The sequence below is a fragment of the Osmerus eperlanus genome, chromosome 1, assembly GCF_963692335.1.
Source record: "Osmerus eperlanus chromosome 1, fOsmEpe2.1, whole genome shotgun sequence".
NCBI classification, from domain to species: domain Eukaryota; kingdom Metazoa; phylum Chordata; class Actinopteri; order Osmeriformes; family Osmeridae; genus Osmerus; species Osmerus eperlanus.
Window position 1 is genome coordinate 26,057,939 of NC_085018.1, and position 16,779 is coordinate 26,074,717.

Genomic DNA, 16,779 nt, shown 5'->3' on the forward strand with positions numbered 1-16,779 from the left:
TCAGGCTCATTGTATTCCTTTAAACGCACAGTCATGCTAGGTCCGAGCACGATTGATTGTGCGTTGTGGGTATTTCGGGAAATGCAATAAAAGTTGACGCCTGCCTTCCGGAATGCTGAGGGAACACAGGCATGGGAGCTTGAGAGTGAGACTCTTGATGTTCTTGAAGGTATTTATTACATGGGTCACCAAGCTCAAGAGCTATGAATATGACTCAACAACTCAATGCTCAACAACTTGACATACACAACGAATTTCACACGAGCCCCGATTCACTCTTTCCATTTGTGAACAGGTTGTTATCTGACTAGTACCACAAGTGATGTAATTTCCTTTTGATATGTATGTAAATGCACGCCCAAAATAGTAACCGAGTAACCAAGCACATGACCAATTTCTGAGTACATAATTGGTAGATTAACACTGCTTTATCCAGAACTAAGATATAGTGTCTAATAGTTTACGTTACTCTGATCGTTGCTGCTTCACTGTGGCACTAACTATTTTTACAGAGGACTTTCCTCTGCGTGTGACAGAGAAAGTGAAGATGGGTCTTCTCAGACAGTTATAGGCTTTTAAACGTCAGTGTGTCGTGCACATATGCCCTAATAAACACTTGTTGTTTCCTGTGTCAATAACCAGAAGGAAACCCTGCACTCTTACTCACAATGTTAGCATTTCTCCAGACGTAGAACTCGGGAGAAATAACTGAATGTTTACAAGGTCACGCATGTGAATTTCAAATCATTTATGACTTTCCATGTATTTATGACGTTCCAATTTTAACTCACAATATCCCCTGAAAGAACATAACTGCATGCTCGCAGTAAAAAGAGAAATGTGAAGCCTTGTGACAGTTGGCAAAACAAAAGCAAAGCCAGTGTGACAACAGCACACAAGTTTCTGAGACTGGTTGGAGTCCTCGAGGGCCTTAGTTTGCCTGTCTTACTATATCCTCCTTAGACCCAGCAAATTCATGTATGTCTATATTGGTTTTGGGGATGACTTGACATATATGATAACTTGACATTTTATTTTTCCTTAAAATATGTTTATTTGACCTACAATACTTATACTGTATAATACACCTATGTTTGATAGAGATTGCTGATTTGCTGAAAAGTCACAAACAAAGGATATTCACAGCTTCTGGTCATAAACCCAAGTTGTCACACTATCTACTGAAATCATATTTAACAGATTATCAACAAAGCATTTATCTTAACTACAACATTATGTCAACTACAGTTTACTGCACATTTTTGGAAACACTTCAGGAAACAAGCACCAGATATGGGTACAACACTGAAAGCAACACATCACCTAACCTCGATTCTCTTACAGAAGTTACTGTGTTGTATCTTGCCTATAACTCTCATCTAGACGTCTTGATCAGGTTAGCGGGACAGATGCCAGGATGGAAGACTATCTACCTACATCAGTCTGAAAGACAAAAGAAGATGAAATGTACAAAGTACAAATGTCAAAACGCAAAAAGATTTATGCTCTAGTAGATCAACTGAGAATTTTTATTGGACATGGCCTGTTACCTTTCACTGTGAGTTTAGTGGCGCACTCTGCCCTTCCCAGAGGGTTCTCGGCGATGATCTTGTACTCTCCGGTGTCCTTGGGTCCGACTCTCAGGATGGTCATAGAACAAACCCCACAGGTGTTGGAGATGTAGTAGTTGGTGTTGGTGTTGAGGCTGATGTTGTTCCTGTACCATGTGACGTGGGGTGTGGGGTCCCCTCTCACGGCGCAAGTCATGTAGCACTCGTAACTCTCAGGACTGTTGTGCATTTTCAAAGGAACCAGGAAGGATGGCGCGACTTCCAAGGTCACAGTTTTGGACGTGGGTAAACTCAGAGTGAACTTCTCTGCAGGGAGCATTAGATAATAGGGAAGTAACCGATTAGTCATCATCAATCATTATGTCAAGCAGGTGAAGTTGCTAATAAGACTTGGATGAAAAATGTGTTCAATCAATGTGCTCATCTGTCCTCCTATTCACTTCAGTCATGTCATGTAGCCTATTTAACATTTCCCTTATGTAAACAATCTATATATCTGTACAACAGTATACACATGTATTTATGCTGGATTGCAATTGTGACTGTACACTGACTTTGTTGGAGTTCAAGCAAGTAATACAAATTATTAAAAATAAATTTTAAAGTGCCAAGCGTTCAAAAAATACATAAATAAAAGTCTGGTACCTTTACACAATTCAGTATCAATCCTCGCCTGTTAGCCTATCAAAATACGACAGTTAGCTATCTCTAGCTAGCGGGCTAACACTCAAAGTTAGCTAACTAACTTAATTGAAAGACTTTAGGGTAAACTTTGACCTACGATACGATTGTTAACTATCTAACAAACAAAGTTAGCTATGTAACTAAGTGCCAAATAATGAAGTCAATAATGCCAGCCTGTAGTAGTGCTACTAGCTTGCTACTACAGTAGTGTATGCGTTGCATTGCAACGGCTTCGCACTAATGTCATAATGTGTGCAGCCAGGAGGGCCTGTTTTATTATGAACATGAGCCCGTAGGTCTATTTTAAAATGATTTAAGTTTAAGTGTCTATTACTTTCATATTGCCAAACTGACCGTTTCATAAAAGTTCAATTTCGCATCTGATCGAACAACGGCCCTTATTAACTGTGATAATGATTTTTTTATCAACCCGAGACAAATCGCTCTGATAACAAGCCTATAACACGGCATGTCGTGAGCTGTTGCTACAATTTTAGTTTAATCGTAATTGTTCTGCTGCCGATTTAAAGGACAAACACAGCTGTCTTGAATAGCCTAATAACCTTTTATTTTCACTTCCCCCCAGTTTGGTGAATTAGAGGGAGCGGAGAGGCCCATGTCGTTTTTGGCGTACACCCGGAAGCTATACTCCCTCCCGGCCAGGATGTTGATGGCCGTGAAGTTGTTGTTGAAGAGGCGGTCGGCCACAGTCTGCCAGGTGCGCTTGATGGAGTCTCTCTTGGACACCATGTAGTGCAGTCTGTCGTCTCTCTTCTCGTCTGGGGAGGGAGTCCAGGACACGGTCACGGTTCCAGGGACGTTCTGCTCCAGCTCCACCGGGCCTGGAGGCTTGGGGTCGTCTGGGAGAAGGTCAGATACATCACCATCACTCGCTGGGTTACAACGTACTACAAATCAGTGGCTATTTTAGATTATTTTAGGGGGGCTCAAGCACACCTAAATTTCATCTCAGCTCCCCTAAAAATAATAATAAAACAATTAATAATTGAATTATTATGAATTATTATCTTAAATAAGTTTTAGTGCTCTAACCTAAGAGTTTGCAAACGTGTCTGTTAGTGGAAGATGACAAACAATTACAGGCTCAAAGGGATTTAAACAGGTTGGTAGTCTGCCAATAAAACCAAAGGAGAAGAAGTAGATAATTTCATGGCGCAGATTAAGAACACAAGTCACATTCTCATTGGGGGCTGGTGGGCGGTCTCACCCACATTTTAAAACAAACCTATGCCCCTTCGTGATCAGGTGGCTTGTTTCAGTGTACCTGTGACTCTGATCTCAACACTGAAGGTGTCCTGACCAACGATGTTCTTGACCACGATGGTGTAGATGCCCGTGTCGGAGCGCTCGGACGAGGGGATGAGCATCTGGGATGTGGTGTCGGCGTTGCTGGCGGTGACGCGCTTCGACACGGGAACGCCATCCTTCAGCCAGGTGATGTTTGGCATCGGAGAGGCCTGCAATCAAACACACGGGTCAGCGCTAGGGTCAATCTCTGTTTCTCTTGATGAAATCTCAACATGCACACCCCTTATACACACTTTTTAGTGTGGACTTTTGTCTTATTCTTGCTATTTCACACATTAGCAATGGGACTACTGGCATCCAGCATATGTGACTTTGATAAAAAGGCAGACAGACGTGACATGTTTGTCAGACTGTGGCCTCCGCTGTGCAACAACACTGGGAAGATTTATTTAAATGCTTTACATGCTTGAGATTTTGCATGATTGATTTCACAGAACCTCAAAGTTGATGTTGACTCTTGCAGAGTTGCCAGCTCTCACTACCATGAAGCTCTTCATCTTAGCATCAGTGAACCTTGGTCTCACTGGGAGAAAGCACATGTTAGCATGGGGCTTAGTTAGCATGGGGCTTAGTGATGTTTAGCATTAGGATTAATATTTATGATATGACACAACATATGTTTTTTTGTAGCTTGAACTCTGGACATTGTTTCACACACAGTAGCATAGCCATATCTACTTTGTGAGGTCTGTTGCTGTCACTCACCAGGAGGAGGCATCGCCAGGATGTAGTTGTCCAGTTCCTGGGGTTGTCCCTGCCCTCCATCGTTGGTGGCGATCACCCTCACCCAGTACATGGCCATGGACTTCAGGCCCTTCACCGTGAAGGACGTCATGGTGATGGCATTGGAGTTACAGCGATCCCATTCAGGGTTCTCTGCTGGTCTGATCTCCACAAAGTAGCCCTTGGCCTCGTCCTCCACCTTTTCGATGTCCTTGGGCTTCGTCCAGGAGAGAGACAAGGTGGTGTAGGTGGAGTCTGTCACCTTCAGGTCGATCACTTTACCGGGGGGCTCTGAAAAATAACAGAACAATATGACGTTTTTATTCACAGAAAGTGTAATTTCATCGTGCAAAGGGCCTGTGTGCTATGGGATCACACACAGAGTAAATATGTGCTGTGTCTTCAAACATTTATTTATTTATGACATTTATTTGGTTGTCACGGTAACTTACTCTTTGGGTCTCTCGCGATTACAAATTCAGACGGGGCACTTGGCTCTCCTGCTCCTGAAATGTTAATGGCCGAGACACGAAACTCGTACTCCATTCCCTCAACAACGTCTTTTACTGCGCACTTCTTCTCTGTGGGCATGACAACACGATATGGAAGGATCAAAACACAGTAATTTCTCTGGCTTTTTAACATGCCTAGAGTATGGCTGAAAAACATAATTAGAGCGGCAACAACAAACCTTCAAACAGTTGCCGCCGAATTGAACGCAGTCACATAAATACGTTTCACATTTCACGCTCGGGAACATACTAATTAGGCGTAACATTCAAACGGACACACCTTTGATAGGCTCGTCTGGTTGGTTAACAGGCCCCCACAGATTGCTGCCTTTCTTGCGTTTCTCCAGGTTGTACCCCAGGATGTTGGTGCCTCCAGTGTTGGAGGGAGGAGACCAGGCCAGGTTGATGCAGTCCTTGAAGGCGCTGACCACTTTGGGAGCAGAAGGGGATCCAGGATACGCTACATGACAATAACACAACTACATCTGACACCCAGCCAAATCTACAGACATAAATTCAGCAGATATGGAAGTTGACCTCAGGTCACTTACACCAAGGAATCCAATATAGGCTTGGTTTATACCTCTGAGGCACCCGGACACAACACAATCACAAGACAGAGGAGCGAGCGTTTAATGTGGAATGACACGAGAGACGAGTGACCCACCTTTAGTTCCGGCCTGGAGATCGTCCGTCTCCATCATCTCACTGATGCCCTCCTCCGTCACGGCTCGGATGTGGTAACAGTACTTCCTGCCATGGTCCACGTCCGTGTCCCTGTACTTGGGCTCTCCCGGGATCTGCCCCAGCTTCTTCCAGCTGTTTCTCCCTAGCTGCTGCCGCTCCAGGAGGTAGTTGGTGATCGGGGAGCCACCGTCGTCCTTGGGGGGCCTCCACTTGAACTCCACAGCGGACGAGGAGCTCTCGATGATGTCCACAGGGGCCAGGGGAGGGGTGGGTCTGTCTGGGGCCCAAAACATTGTGGGAAAACAATAGTTACCGAAGCATGTTCTTATTTATCTTGTTATTGGAGGTCTTTATATATAAGATATGAAATAAGATGTTTATTTTATTAAAGATAATGTATCTTTATCTATCATATTTCTCTTGTCAGGAATGGCATGCGGTGGGTTTTATTGTGGTATTGATTAAATGTGCGCTGCTTACCCAGTACAATAAGCCTGGATAAGGCCTCGATAGTTCCACACTCGTTCTTGATTTTGATCTTGATTTCCCCGCTGCTTTTGCGTGGGCACTTGCTGAGCAGAAGGCGACTCTGAGACGACGACTTCTCAATCTTGATGTTGGAGTCTTCCAGAAGCTCCTCGCCCTCGTTGTACCACTGGATCTTCATGGGCTCGCGGCCCGTGAAGGGCAGCTTAAAGGTGGCGTTCTGGCCCGTCCTGATGATGACGGGCTCCGAGAACTTTGCCAGGTCATCAAGGTTGATCCTGGGAGGGTCTGAAACAGGCAGGTGCCATATGTGAAATATTATAGACATATATATTATAGAGACTCATGTCTCTGTACACTAAATACAGTACATATATAAATAGATAGACAGACAGGCAGACAGACAAAGAGACTCTTACCCTCCACAGTCAACATGGCCTCTGTTTTGCGCCCGTCTGCCTCAAAGCGGTATTTCCCTGTGTCCTCTTCCTTGCAGCTCTTAACTATGAGTTTGTGATAAGACCCATCTTTAACCAGGGAGATTTCATCTGATGCTGTAATCTGGAATGGGACACAAAATACATAATTACAACCATAAAGAGATTACTGCACCGTTTCAGTTTCATTAAGGTACATTTGTTTGAATTTGTATATCTCTCTCATGGATTTATCAAGCTATACAGTAGCTACGGCGTTCAGCATATTTTCACTCCATCTTCCTCCTCACCTCCTCCCCGTCCTTGTACCAGACGCCATCGCAGTCCTCGCTGCTCAGCTTGCACACCAGCTCTGCAGACGTGCCGATGACAGCGGTGATGTCCGACAGCCCTGTGGTGAAGTGGACTCCTGGATCTGGAGAACAGGGGTGTCAGGACCAGGGAGGAACAATCCCTGTGTCAACATCGGGCTTTCACCATTCTACCTGCAGTATCATGATAGTGCACAGGGTATCCCACTAAACTGGGATGGATGGATTGATAGATTGATATAAAATTAGACAGATGGATAGATGGACACTTAGACACAGACAGACATAGAGAGACAGCCAGACAGATCAGTCTACTCTCACCTATGACTGTGTCTGGGATCAGGGGTCCAGTTCTCACTCTCTTCTTCTTCTCCGTGGGCGTTTCTTCCTCCTCCTCCGGTTCTTCCACCTTCGGCTCTTCCACAGGCTCAGGTTTTGGTTCCGCTGGTTCTGATGCTGGTTCTGATGCTGGTTCTGCTGCTGGTTCTGCTGCCGGTTCTGGTTCAGGTTTTTCTTCAGCTGCGGCCGCCTTCTCCGCCTGGGCCTGCATCACCACCTCTATCATCTCTTCTCTCTCCTTCTGCAGCTTGCCCTGCTGCTCCTGGGCGACCTTGGCCAGGTCTGCTCCCCCGCCCGCCTGGGTCGTCTTACGGACGGCCTTCTTTCCACGATTGTTAGGGTCCTTATCAGCTGTTTAAGGACCATAACATGAGCAGGTTTAGTATGTTATGATAACACACAGTGTTAGGGTAGGACATCCGTGGAACTTACTGAGTAGTATTTTAGTTTAAGTTTAGCATAGTATAGTTAAGTAATGTTGCATGCTGGCTTGGTGGCATCAAGCATTGTTGAATGTAATCTTACCTTCAACAACAAGCCAAGCATTGCAAGACTTTATTCCTGCCACTGCAGCGTAGATGCCCTTGTCCAGCTGCAAGCAGTCTTTGACGACCAGTCTGTGAATGAGCATGTCCTCTGACACGGTGATGTCATATTTCTCTCCTTGCTCCAAGGGAACAGTCTTCCCCATCCACTGGATCCTGGTCATGGGATGATCGAGCACACACTCAAACACGGCGTCCTCTCTCTCCGTGGCCTTCACTTCCTGGATCTTGACCAGGAAGTCGACGGTAGGAACTACGAGGTGGGAGAGGAGGTGAGAGAGGAGAGGAGGTGAGAGAGGAGAGGAGAGGAGGTGAGAGAGGAGAGGAGGTGAGAGAGGAGAGGAGGTGGGAGAGGAGATGAGACTTGATACACAGACAAATGGACAGGTTTGGAATGTGCAGTCTGTGCACAAACACCATACATCATATTCAGGGGCGTATGTTTTTAAATGTAGGTAGGATTTATAACTAAGGATCCTTATAACTAAGGATGCAGCCGTTAAATATGATTTTCTTAATCAAAATGGGAGGGGGGGGGTCTTATTTTCAATTTTCAATAACAGGATGGGACATGTCTAATAAATACCCTTGTCAGAATCAGAGAATCAGGGCCTCATTTACTAACATTGCGACCCAGCTTAATCTGCCCCTTTGCCCAACCGCTAATAGCGCACGGTGTATTTCCGCATTTTGCGTGGTATTTATCAAACCAGATCCTCGTCGGGCAATCAGCGCCTTACTCCGCCCTTTAGTGTTAATTAGCGTGCAGTTAAAAGACTGGAGAAATCGCCTGCATGTTACTGCCACCATGGGTGATACGAGGAAAAGAAAAAGAAGGTTCAGCGAACAGGAGATAGAAATATTGGTTCACGAAGTTACAGCTAACATAAACATGTTACAAGGAAGAACTAGAGAGGGTACAATTTCTGGGGAAATTGTAGGGTGTGCTTGCTTGCGTCGGTTGCACAGGGGTCCGTTTTTTAATGACATTTTTACAACTGATATTTCTGTATTTTATATAAAAATGCATACTTATTATTTATAAAGATTACATAGATTTAAAAGCATTTTTTTTTGCTGCTCATTTACAACTGAAAATACGAGTGAAGTGTAGAATGAAATGGATGCCTTCTCATTTCCCCTGCAAGAGGCAGCCTCATCGTTGAATCAAAACGAATAAATGAGCAATGAGTAGGCATTTAGCCTACTCATTGCATTCATTCATTAATAAAGAACCCATTTTGAAGATTATTCTACGACGTTACCGGCAGTAGAAGATGGAATCGCGATTCAAACAGTACCATCTGCTAACTGAAAATATGCCCCCCAAAACGTAAATAAGCTTGACATTTATTTAGTGGAAAACCGCTCATTCATAAAAAGCTCACTGGTAGCGATCATTGTCAGTAACAACGCAAAATGCGATATAGCCCTGTGTGGAGAAGCTGCCCCGGTAAATTGTACTACTACGGTACAGTACTAGACTACTGCTGTGTTCGTCTCGGTAGCGATTGCGTTGGTTGAATTGGATTTAACGTTCCGTTGTACGGTTTAGGCTGAAATTAATTATTTTCATGAACAGATTGACAAAGTTTAGGCTGTGGCAATGAAGTTCAGGTTAGTAGTTAGATAGACTTTTGATTTAAGTAAGGGGAGTGCCGAACATGTTCTGTCGCCGTTTGACTTCCTACAGCTGTGTAGATGTTTTTGTAGTGTCTCACGTAGGCTACAGCGTTGCAGTGATACACTGGATTGAAACAACAGGTAATGATAATTTCACCCACAAATCGTTTACTTGTAATCTAATGTCATAATAAATCCTACAACGAAAATGTATATGTGAGGAATGTTTATTTTAACGATTGAAAACAGATACATCATAGACCACTGTAGTATGTGTTGCCCGGGCAACACAGGCTAACGTCATGATGCTAATACTTCAGTGAAATAGTAGACTACTGTTTCCGAAAGTAGATGTACTTCCTTAATAATATCAGCTTATATTGTACATTACACATCACAATTGTGTGTCATATCACAAAGTAAAATGAGTAAATAGTTATCACCCTGGCCTCTTTGCTTGTGGCGTTTCTGCAGCTGCCTTGCAGTAAAGCTATAGTTAGCCTAGCTATCCCCCAAGTTAACAGATGTGAAACGAATGTTCTGCCAAAGGTAGTCACGCGTGTTTTCGTGACGTTAGTGACGTAGTGACGTTAGTAACGTCAGTGACTGTGGCTAGCAAATTAGCCACCGTTAGCTTCACTTTTCGCCACAAAAACTTAACTTCAGCCTAAACCATGCAACGGAACGTAAATTCCAATAGAAGGAACTCAATCGCTACCAAGACGAAACTTTTGACACCTACGTTGTCTATGTAGGCCAAATATTGACTGAGTTTTAGGGGGGCAAAAAGAAATAAAAATAATAATAATAATATATATGTGAGAGAACAAAGGTTGTGCTCTCGCCGAAGGCTTGAGCACACCCAAATACACCTCTCCTCCCATCTCTTTGCGGCACACGCCCACTTTCCCTTATACCCTCCCAGCAGCGGTAATCTGCATTTTTACTCAAGTGCGCTGCCTTTGTAAATACGGTTTTATGTCTTTACCCGCTATTGTACACCTGAAATGGGCGCAATCCTGTTAGTAAATGAGGCCCTCAGAATCAGTTTACCGTGGCCGGAAGGTGCAAACAATAAACATATACGGATCAATAAACCTGTATGGATCAATGTATGATCGAACATACGCCCTTGATCATGTTAACGAGGGAACAGACTCGTCAGAGAGTGATCTTACTTTTGAAGTCAGTAGAGAAGATGTTCACCCCCTCTACCATGACTTGGTAAAGGCCAGCATCCTCAGGGTTCAGGTCGTTGATGTTGAACATGTATTTCTTACCAACTTTCTTTAAATTATGCTTTACTTCCGTGTCGCAATCAAACGCAACCATCACTCCATCCTGTACGACGACATTTGATTAGGCTTTACATTTTACAGAATAATATCATGAATCCATATGATAGACTGTATATACTGTATATATAAATACCACATACATTACTCAAGCTTACCTTGAACAAGAAGAGTTTGCTGTTTGGGTCTTTGAGCGTCATTTCAAATTCAAACTGCGCACCCCCTCCAGGTTTAATTTCAATGGGCTTCAAGTTGCTGAGTTGTTCAATGAACTGTTGGAGAACATTACTCATTTTCAGAGTACACAGAGCACATTCTAGTCTGTTCTTATGTTCTTGTCGCTGTTGTCTGAGGCATAAACATTTATCTTGAGAATGATTACTGACTGTCAGTACAGGGTCTTGATGATATAAGGAGATCCAACACCAACCTTAGCTTGCTCCTCCTCTCTCTCCTTCTTCTTCTCATTCAGTTTCTTCAGCATCCAGCGGAAGTCAGTGACTCCGTACTCAGAGCAGATACTTTCAAAATCTTTCTTATCGGCGCTCAACAGAAGATCCCAGAAACTGTCATCGATCACTTTCTTTTTCTCTATCGGCCCATCGGCCCTGAAACAAATATAAGCAAGCCAAGTGTTAACTTAAAGGCTCTTAACAAGATTTCATGGATTTCATGACATATCTACCTGCCTTGTTCTTACCTTGCCTTTAAGGTCTTTTTGAAATCTTCAGGCACTTCTCTAACAGCTGGGTTGGGATTCATTCATCTTGTTAGACTGCACTTAAAGATGCACTTACAATGCATGCACTAGTTATGCCACTTTGGTGAAAGCGTCAGCTAAATGAATAAAAAGTCAATTTTAATGGAATGGCCTGTGTAAAAAATAAAAACAAACCTGTTCTTGTTTCTTGCATAGCCCGACTTTTCTTATAGCCAACTTGAAGGAAAATCATTAGATTAAAGACACATTGGTAAAGAATCAGTGAAACATGCTTGTATATAACAAGTATTAGATTTTTATAATATACAGTACAGAATATATAGTTTAGCAGTTTAGAATGCTCTTTTGAGACCTTTTTTTAAAGATATAATTACTGTTTACAACAAAAATAATGAGAGTAATCTCACCTTCGATCACATTGAGGGCAGCAGTGACAACAGCTCGTCCATAATCGTTAGTGGCGAAGCATTTATACGTGTCTGCTTGATCGGGAGCTACGTTTGGCATCTGAGAGGGCATGAGAGAGGGTTTCCATGCAGTGCTAAGTTAGAGTTCGGTCTCTGGGTCGTCGTCCCCCACACACACAATTATACTTTGCGTTTTGCCCTCAGCCCAAGACCTCTTGTCAGTACTGTACATTGTTTAGCAGGAGTTTGTTTTGGTGTTTGTTTCCACACCTGCAGTGAGTGCTCCCCAGAGGCTTCGTCGTAAACAGACTGATACCGGTCAGGGTCAGTCACCTCGCCGTTGTTCCTCGCCCAGGTCACAGAGGGAGTGGGGTCTCCAGTCATGATCGCCTTGAAAATCGCTAGTTTACCTTAAGTAGCGGAAGAAATGCGGTGTTCGAGTATCAGTATCAACATTTGTGTGTTTGTGCACATAGAGCACATGATGTGATGTTTATTGAAGTATTTCAATATAAGGAAAGTATGACCAAATGTAATACGAATGTGATCAGTGTTTTTAGGTTTCGTTAGCTTAATGTGGCGATGTAGAATATGACTATGACTGTAGAATATGAGTGGATGAACTGTACCCTCCTGGATGGTGAGAGCGATGGGCTTGCGGGTGAAGTCAGGGTGGCTCTTCCCCTCTGGGATCTCCTCCACATACTGGGTGATCATCACCCCGGGAACCCTCGACCTCTTTTTGATGGCCACTGGAACAAAGAGAGAGAGAACCCTGATTTAACAATCCAGCATTGTCCTCCTCTGTACACCAACAAGGAGATGTACAGGGCTTGATATTAGGTTATGACACACCTATACGAGGATATATTAATTTGTTGATTTGATGCTTATGAATGTGGCTCACCCTGCCCAGGAGCAGTGGGCTCGGGGTCCTTCGTCTTCCTAAACCTGGACATCTTCGAAATCTTGTTTTCACGTCAAACACAACAGCTTTTCTGACTGGGCTTTCTCTTTCTGGAGGAACAGCACGGTTCAGATTAGAGGCAGACAGCGAGAGAGAGGCAGGTGAGGGAGCAGAGCCGTCACCATAATGTCTCCCTGCTCAGACACGAGCTGGGGTTCGGTAAGATAGATGGGGGAGATTCATTTCCTGTGAGCTAACATGAAGACTAATTGCTGCACAATGCCGAACACAATTCATAGTGTGGTTCCGAGGCACAATTAAGTATTCATTCCACCGGTTCAACTGCACTCTATCATCAGGGATCCTGGTGTATTTGGGCGCTCAATCCCAGGCAGTCTGCCTTGTGTAGGGAGAAGGAAACACGGACAGGGAGAGAGTCTATAGAAAGGACAGGGAGAGAGTCTATAGAAAGGACAGGGAGAGAGTCTGTAGAAAGGACAGGGAGAGAGCCTATAGAAAGGACAGGGAGAGAGTCTGTAGAAAGGACAGGGAGAGAGTCTATAGAAAGGACAGGGAGAGAGTCTGTAGAAAGGACAGGGAGAGAGCCTATAGAAAGGACAGGGAGAGAGTCTATAGAAAGGACAGGGAGAGAGTCTGTAGAAAGGACAGGGCGAGAGTCTATAGAAAGGACAGGGAGAGAGCCTATAGAAAGGACAGGGAGAGAGTCTGTAGAAAGGACAGGGAGAGAGTCTGTAGAAAGGACAGGGAGAGAGTCTATAGAAAGGACAGGGAGAGAGTCTATAGAAAGGACAGGGAGAGAGTCTGTAGAAAGGACAGGGAGAGAGCCTATAGAAAGGACAGGGAGAGAGTCTGTAGAAAGGACAGGGAGAGAGTCTGTAGAAAGGACAGGGAGAGAGTCTATAGAAAGGACAGGGAGAGAGTCTGTAGAAAGGACAGGGAGAGAGTCTATAGAAAGGACAGGGAGAGAGTCTATAGAAAGGACAGGGCGAGAGTCTATAGAAAGGACAGGGAGAGAGTCTATAGAAAGGACAGGGAGAGAGCCTATAGAAAGGACAGGGAGAGAGCCTATAGAAAGGACAGGGCGAGAGCCTATAGAAAGGACAGGGAGAGAGTCTATAGAAAGGACAGGGCGAGAGTCTGTAGAAAGGACAGGGCGAGAGCCTATAGAAAGGACAGGGAGAGAGTCTATAGAAAGGACAGGGCGAGAGCCCGGAGCAGAAGGTGCTGGTGGACAGCTATAAGTAACAGTTAGAAACCTCATCTCTCTGACGCACAGTTAATCATCTTCAGATGGTCCTAGTCAGCAACAGGTGTCATTTCCCTCAGCTTCAACCACTGGATTCTGGCAATATGTCTGCCACAGGAATCTAATGTTGACACATTTTGTGTAAACTCCGCTCTTGTTGAAGACTATATTAGAATGGTAGATAATGTGAGTTATTACTTATGACTTCACTGTCCTTTTCTATCTGAGTTATAACTCTTGCTGGGAGGTTTCGTTGACTTTTAAAATACTTGCATTGTTTCTACATTACTATGAATGCATCGGGATCTCAAAAGGATGTATGTGGTTGTACAGAGGAAGTCTTTGGTATTATAAAACTTTAATTCACCTTGAAGATGGTTAGAATAACCACAGTTCTGAAGCATCTGAATAGCACAGGTTTGAATTTAGGAGACTTGACTTTTGCACATACAACTTTTTATATTAAGTAGTGTGTATGTTTCTTTTGGTCAGATTACTATATTAGTCATAAAGTGGTTCTCTAATTCTAGAGAGGTTGCAAGAATTCCTGTGACCACAGAATACTTAGCATGCCCTTACTAGGCAGTAGTACATCACCTGCCTAATTCTGCTTGCAGTAGGTCACGTAGCTCATAAAACTATCTATCAAGCACCAAAATGTGACATGAGTCGCATGCTGTAAAGGATAGCTGCAAGCTAGGTTAACTCCCTGATATCCACAGGAGTTAACCACATCAAAGGACATCCACACAAAAAGAAGTAATCATACAGTGGGTTTTCGCAACTGTAATATAAGAATCCTGTAAATCGATCTACTTATTTGTCTACAAATCAGAGTTTACAGTTTATTCCCCACAGACTAGTATGTAGGCGTAATGAATCTATAGAATATCTGTAGATTTTTTGTGAAGTTGTATAGTGTTGCATATACTGCACACATGCTAACAACATTTTGAAATTTTCACTGTCCGTTCAACAATGACCCCTTCCTCCTTTCAGTCCTGTGGATTTAATTGGTTCAAATCTACCATGTATATATTTCACATGGATAATTAGTGGGAAGTGCGTTGTAGTGGCCCTCTCTGAGCATCCTGTGTAACGCACATAACCGCACACCCTGAGATCAGGTGAGTTATGCATGGGCTGCCATCTGGGTGCGCTGAGTTGAATGTCTTTGCCTAGTCAGGCATTAGGACTTCCATATTAGTATGGCATGAAAAACAGCCATGCCCAGCAACTGTGCGGGGGGATTGATTTATAAATAAAAGGGTGTGAGACAGGTCAGTGTCCCAGGCCGCTGGGCTCCGTCTAGTGGTGGTCGGGTCTCCTCTTACAGGCCTGGCATGCTCACTGTGATGGGTTTATGTGGGTGTCGTGCTGTCGAGCATCACTTGAAATGCTAGGGTTGGTCTGATACTTGCACATGACGTTTTGTGTGATATGATGTTGCATTTCTGTCGGAGCCTCAATTCTACTTTAGTCCAGTGGTAATGTCATGTGCTTGCTTGAAACTGGACAATAACTGAATGTAAAGAAGTTGGAATAAAATGTAAAGAGTTCAGTTTTCAAAGTTTTCTTAGTTTCAGCTAGTGTGAACATCTTTATTGAGCCACTTGGGAGGGTCATTTCAGATTGACACTATCTCCTTATTCCTGTTCAGCAGCACAGCTTCTGTTGCTGAGTTAGAGCAGACACAGCTTCTGTTGCTGAGTTAGAGCAGACACAGCTTCTGTTGCTGAGTTAGAGCAGACACAGCTTCTGTTGCTGAGTTAGAGCAGACACAGCTTCTGTTGCTGAGTTAGAGCAGACACAGCTTCTGTTGCTGAGTTAGAGCAGACACAGCTTCTGTTGCTGAGTTAGAGCAGACACAGCTTCTGTTGCTGAGTTAGAGCAGACACAGCTTCTGTTGCTGAGTTAGAGCAGACACAGCTTCTGTTGCTGAGTTAGAGCAGATCCCCGCTGGCACTGAACATTCATGACATGTTTCTCATCCTCCAGCAGCAGATGTTGTAGCCTGCCCTGTTCGGCCCTCTGATCCACACGTTACCATCCACACAACAAGCGCTAGGTGTTCACACCCTCCAGCACATACTGTTTCCACAGCATCCCCATGCTGTAATCGCCTCAGCTTTAGTTTGACTATTAAACACTGTGAGAAGCCTATGATGATGTACCACAGAATCTACAAGAAAGTACACCAATACAATCTAAGAAATGTCAGTAGTTATTCAAGTTTTCTACAGTAACACTCACATTTCTTTACGCGTTCGGTCTTCTCGTCACAGCCCCCTGGAACTTCCTACAGATACTCGAGTCTTCGTTGCGTGTGAGGAGATCAAGCCTGCATGAGATGCAGAGTTCACGCTGTGCTTCGCCCTGTCACAGTGACTGGCAGGGATAGGCTTACTGTCATGTATTTGGGACAAGTGTTGCAGTTCTTGAAAAGGAGTCACAGCAGCCTGGCAGGCAGCATCCTGGCTCCTCCCTCTGAATTCATGTTCAGCTTCAATATATGGCTGAGGGCTCTTATAGACCACATTTAACATTTAACACAAAGTCAGTGAAGAGCTGGGGTGAAGGTGCAGTGCCACGTGCTGAACATAACCTGGCAGTTGTTCTTTTCTACATCTGGCTGGTAAGATTCAACTTTGTGTATTATGTATGCATGTAGGACTACTTGTGATGTAATTTTTTTAATAGATTTCTGCATTTTACGTTCTTCTTTGATTATGGTTTTAAATGAGTAATGATTTGCTACATTGTTATCTGTCAAACTGGAAAACATTTGAATGCAGAAAAATATATGCAGTCCACAGGTTGATAGGGTTGTTGTGACTCAAATTGTGTGTTTTGCGTCATTACAAAGTATTATGTTGTTTAGTGAAACTGAAAACTTTAGTTTTTGTGACCCTGTGAAGCTCCTTCTGCTCTTAAG

General features: G+C 43.8%; 1 protein-coding gene across 1 annotated transcript; it reads right to left on the reverse strand.

Moving 5' to 3' along the window:
• Positions 1-158: 158 nt before the first annotated feature.
• On the reverse strand, positions 159-16,231 carry igfn1.3 (immunoglobulin like and fibronectin type III domain containing 1, tandem duplicate 3). Its single transcript, XM_062473259.1, has 24 exons — positions 16,098-16,231; positions 12,578-12,687; positions 12,300-12,422; positions 11,941-12,080; positions 11,671-11,770; positions 11,438-11,479; positions 11,243-11,288; positions 10,973-11,150; positions 10,701-10,814; positions 10,426-10,588; positions 7,605-7,877; positions 7,062-7,430; positions 6,720-6,844; positions 6,412-6,553; positions 5,987-6,280; positions 5,487-5,783; positions 5,100-5,279; positions 4,760-4,888; positions 4,290-4,598; positions 4,022-4,107; positions 3,541-3,733; positions 2,819-3,115; positions 1,551-1,877; positions 159-1,443 (listed from the first exon to the last, which is right to left on the reverse strand). Exons 2-24 carry the CDS (start codon positions 12,627-12,629, stop codon positions 1,439-1,441), a joined length of 3,984 nt encoding a protein of 1,327 aa, XP_062329243.1. The 5' UTR covers positions 12,630-12,687; positions 16,098-16,231; the 3' UTR covers positions 159-1,438.
• Between the last annotated feature and the right edge of the window lie 548 nt (positions 16,232-16,779).

Bases quoted from the DNA above. Each gene is read 5' to 3' on its own strand.
- igfn1.3 (XM_062473259.1), bottom strand. From the start codon at position 12,629: ATGTCCAGGTTTAGGAAGACGAAGGACCCCGAGCCCACTGCTCCTGGG. The intron at 7,878-10,425 runs GTAAGATCACTC...CCCACCTCGTAG, and splicing joins CTTCTCTACTGACTTCAAAA to TTCCTACCGTCGACTTCCTG. The intron at 1,878-2,818 runs GTTATTAGGCTA...TGCTCCCTGCAG, and splicing joins GGGGGAAGTGAAAATAAAAG to AGAAGTTCACTCTGAGTTTA.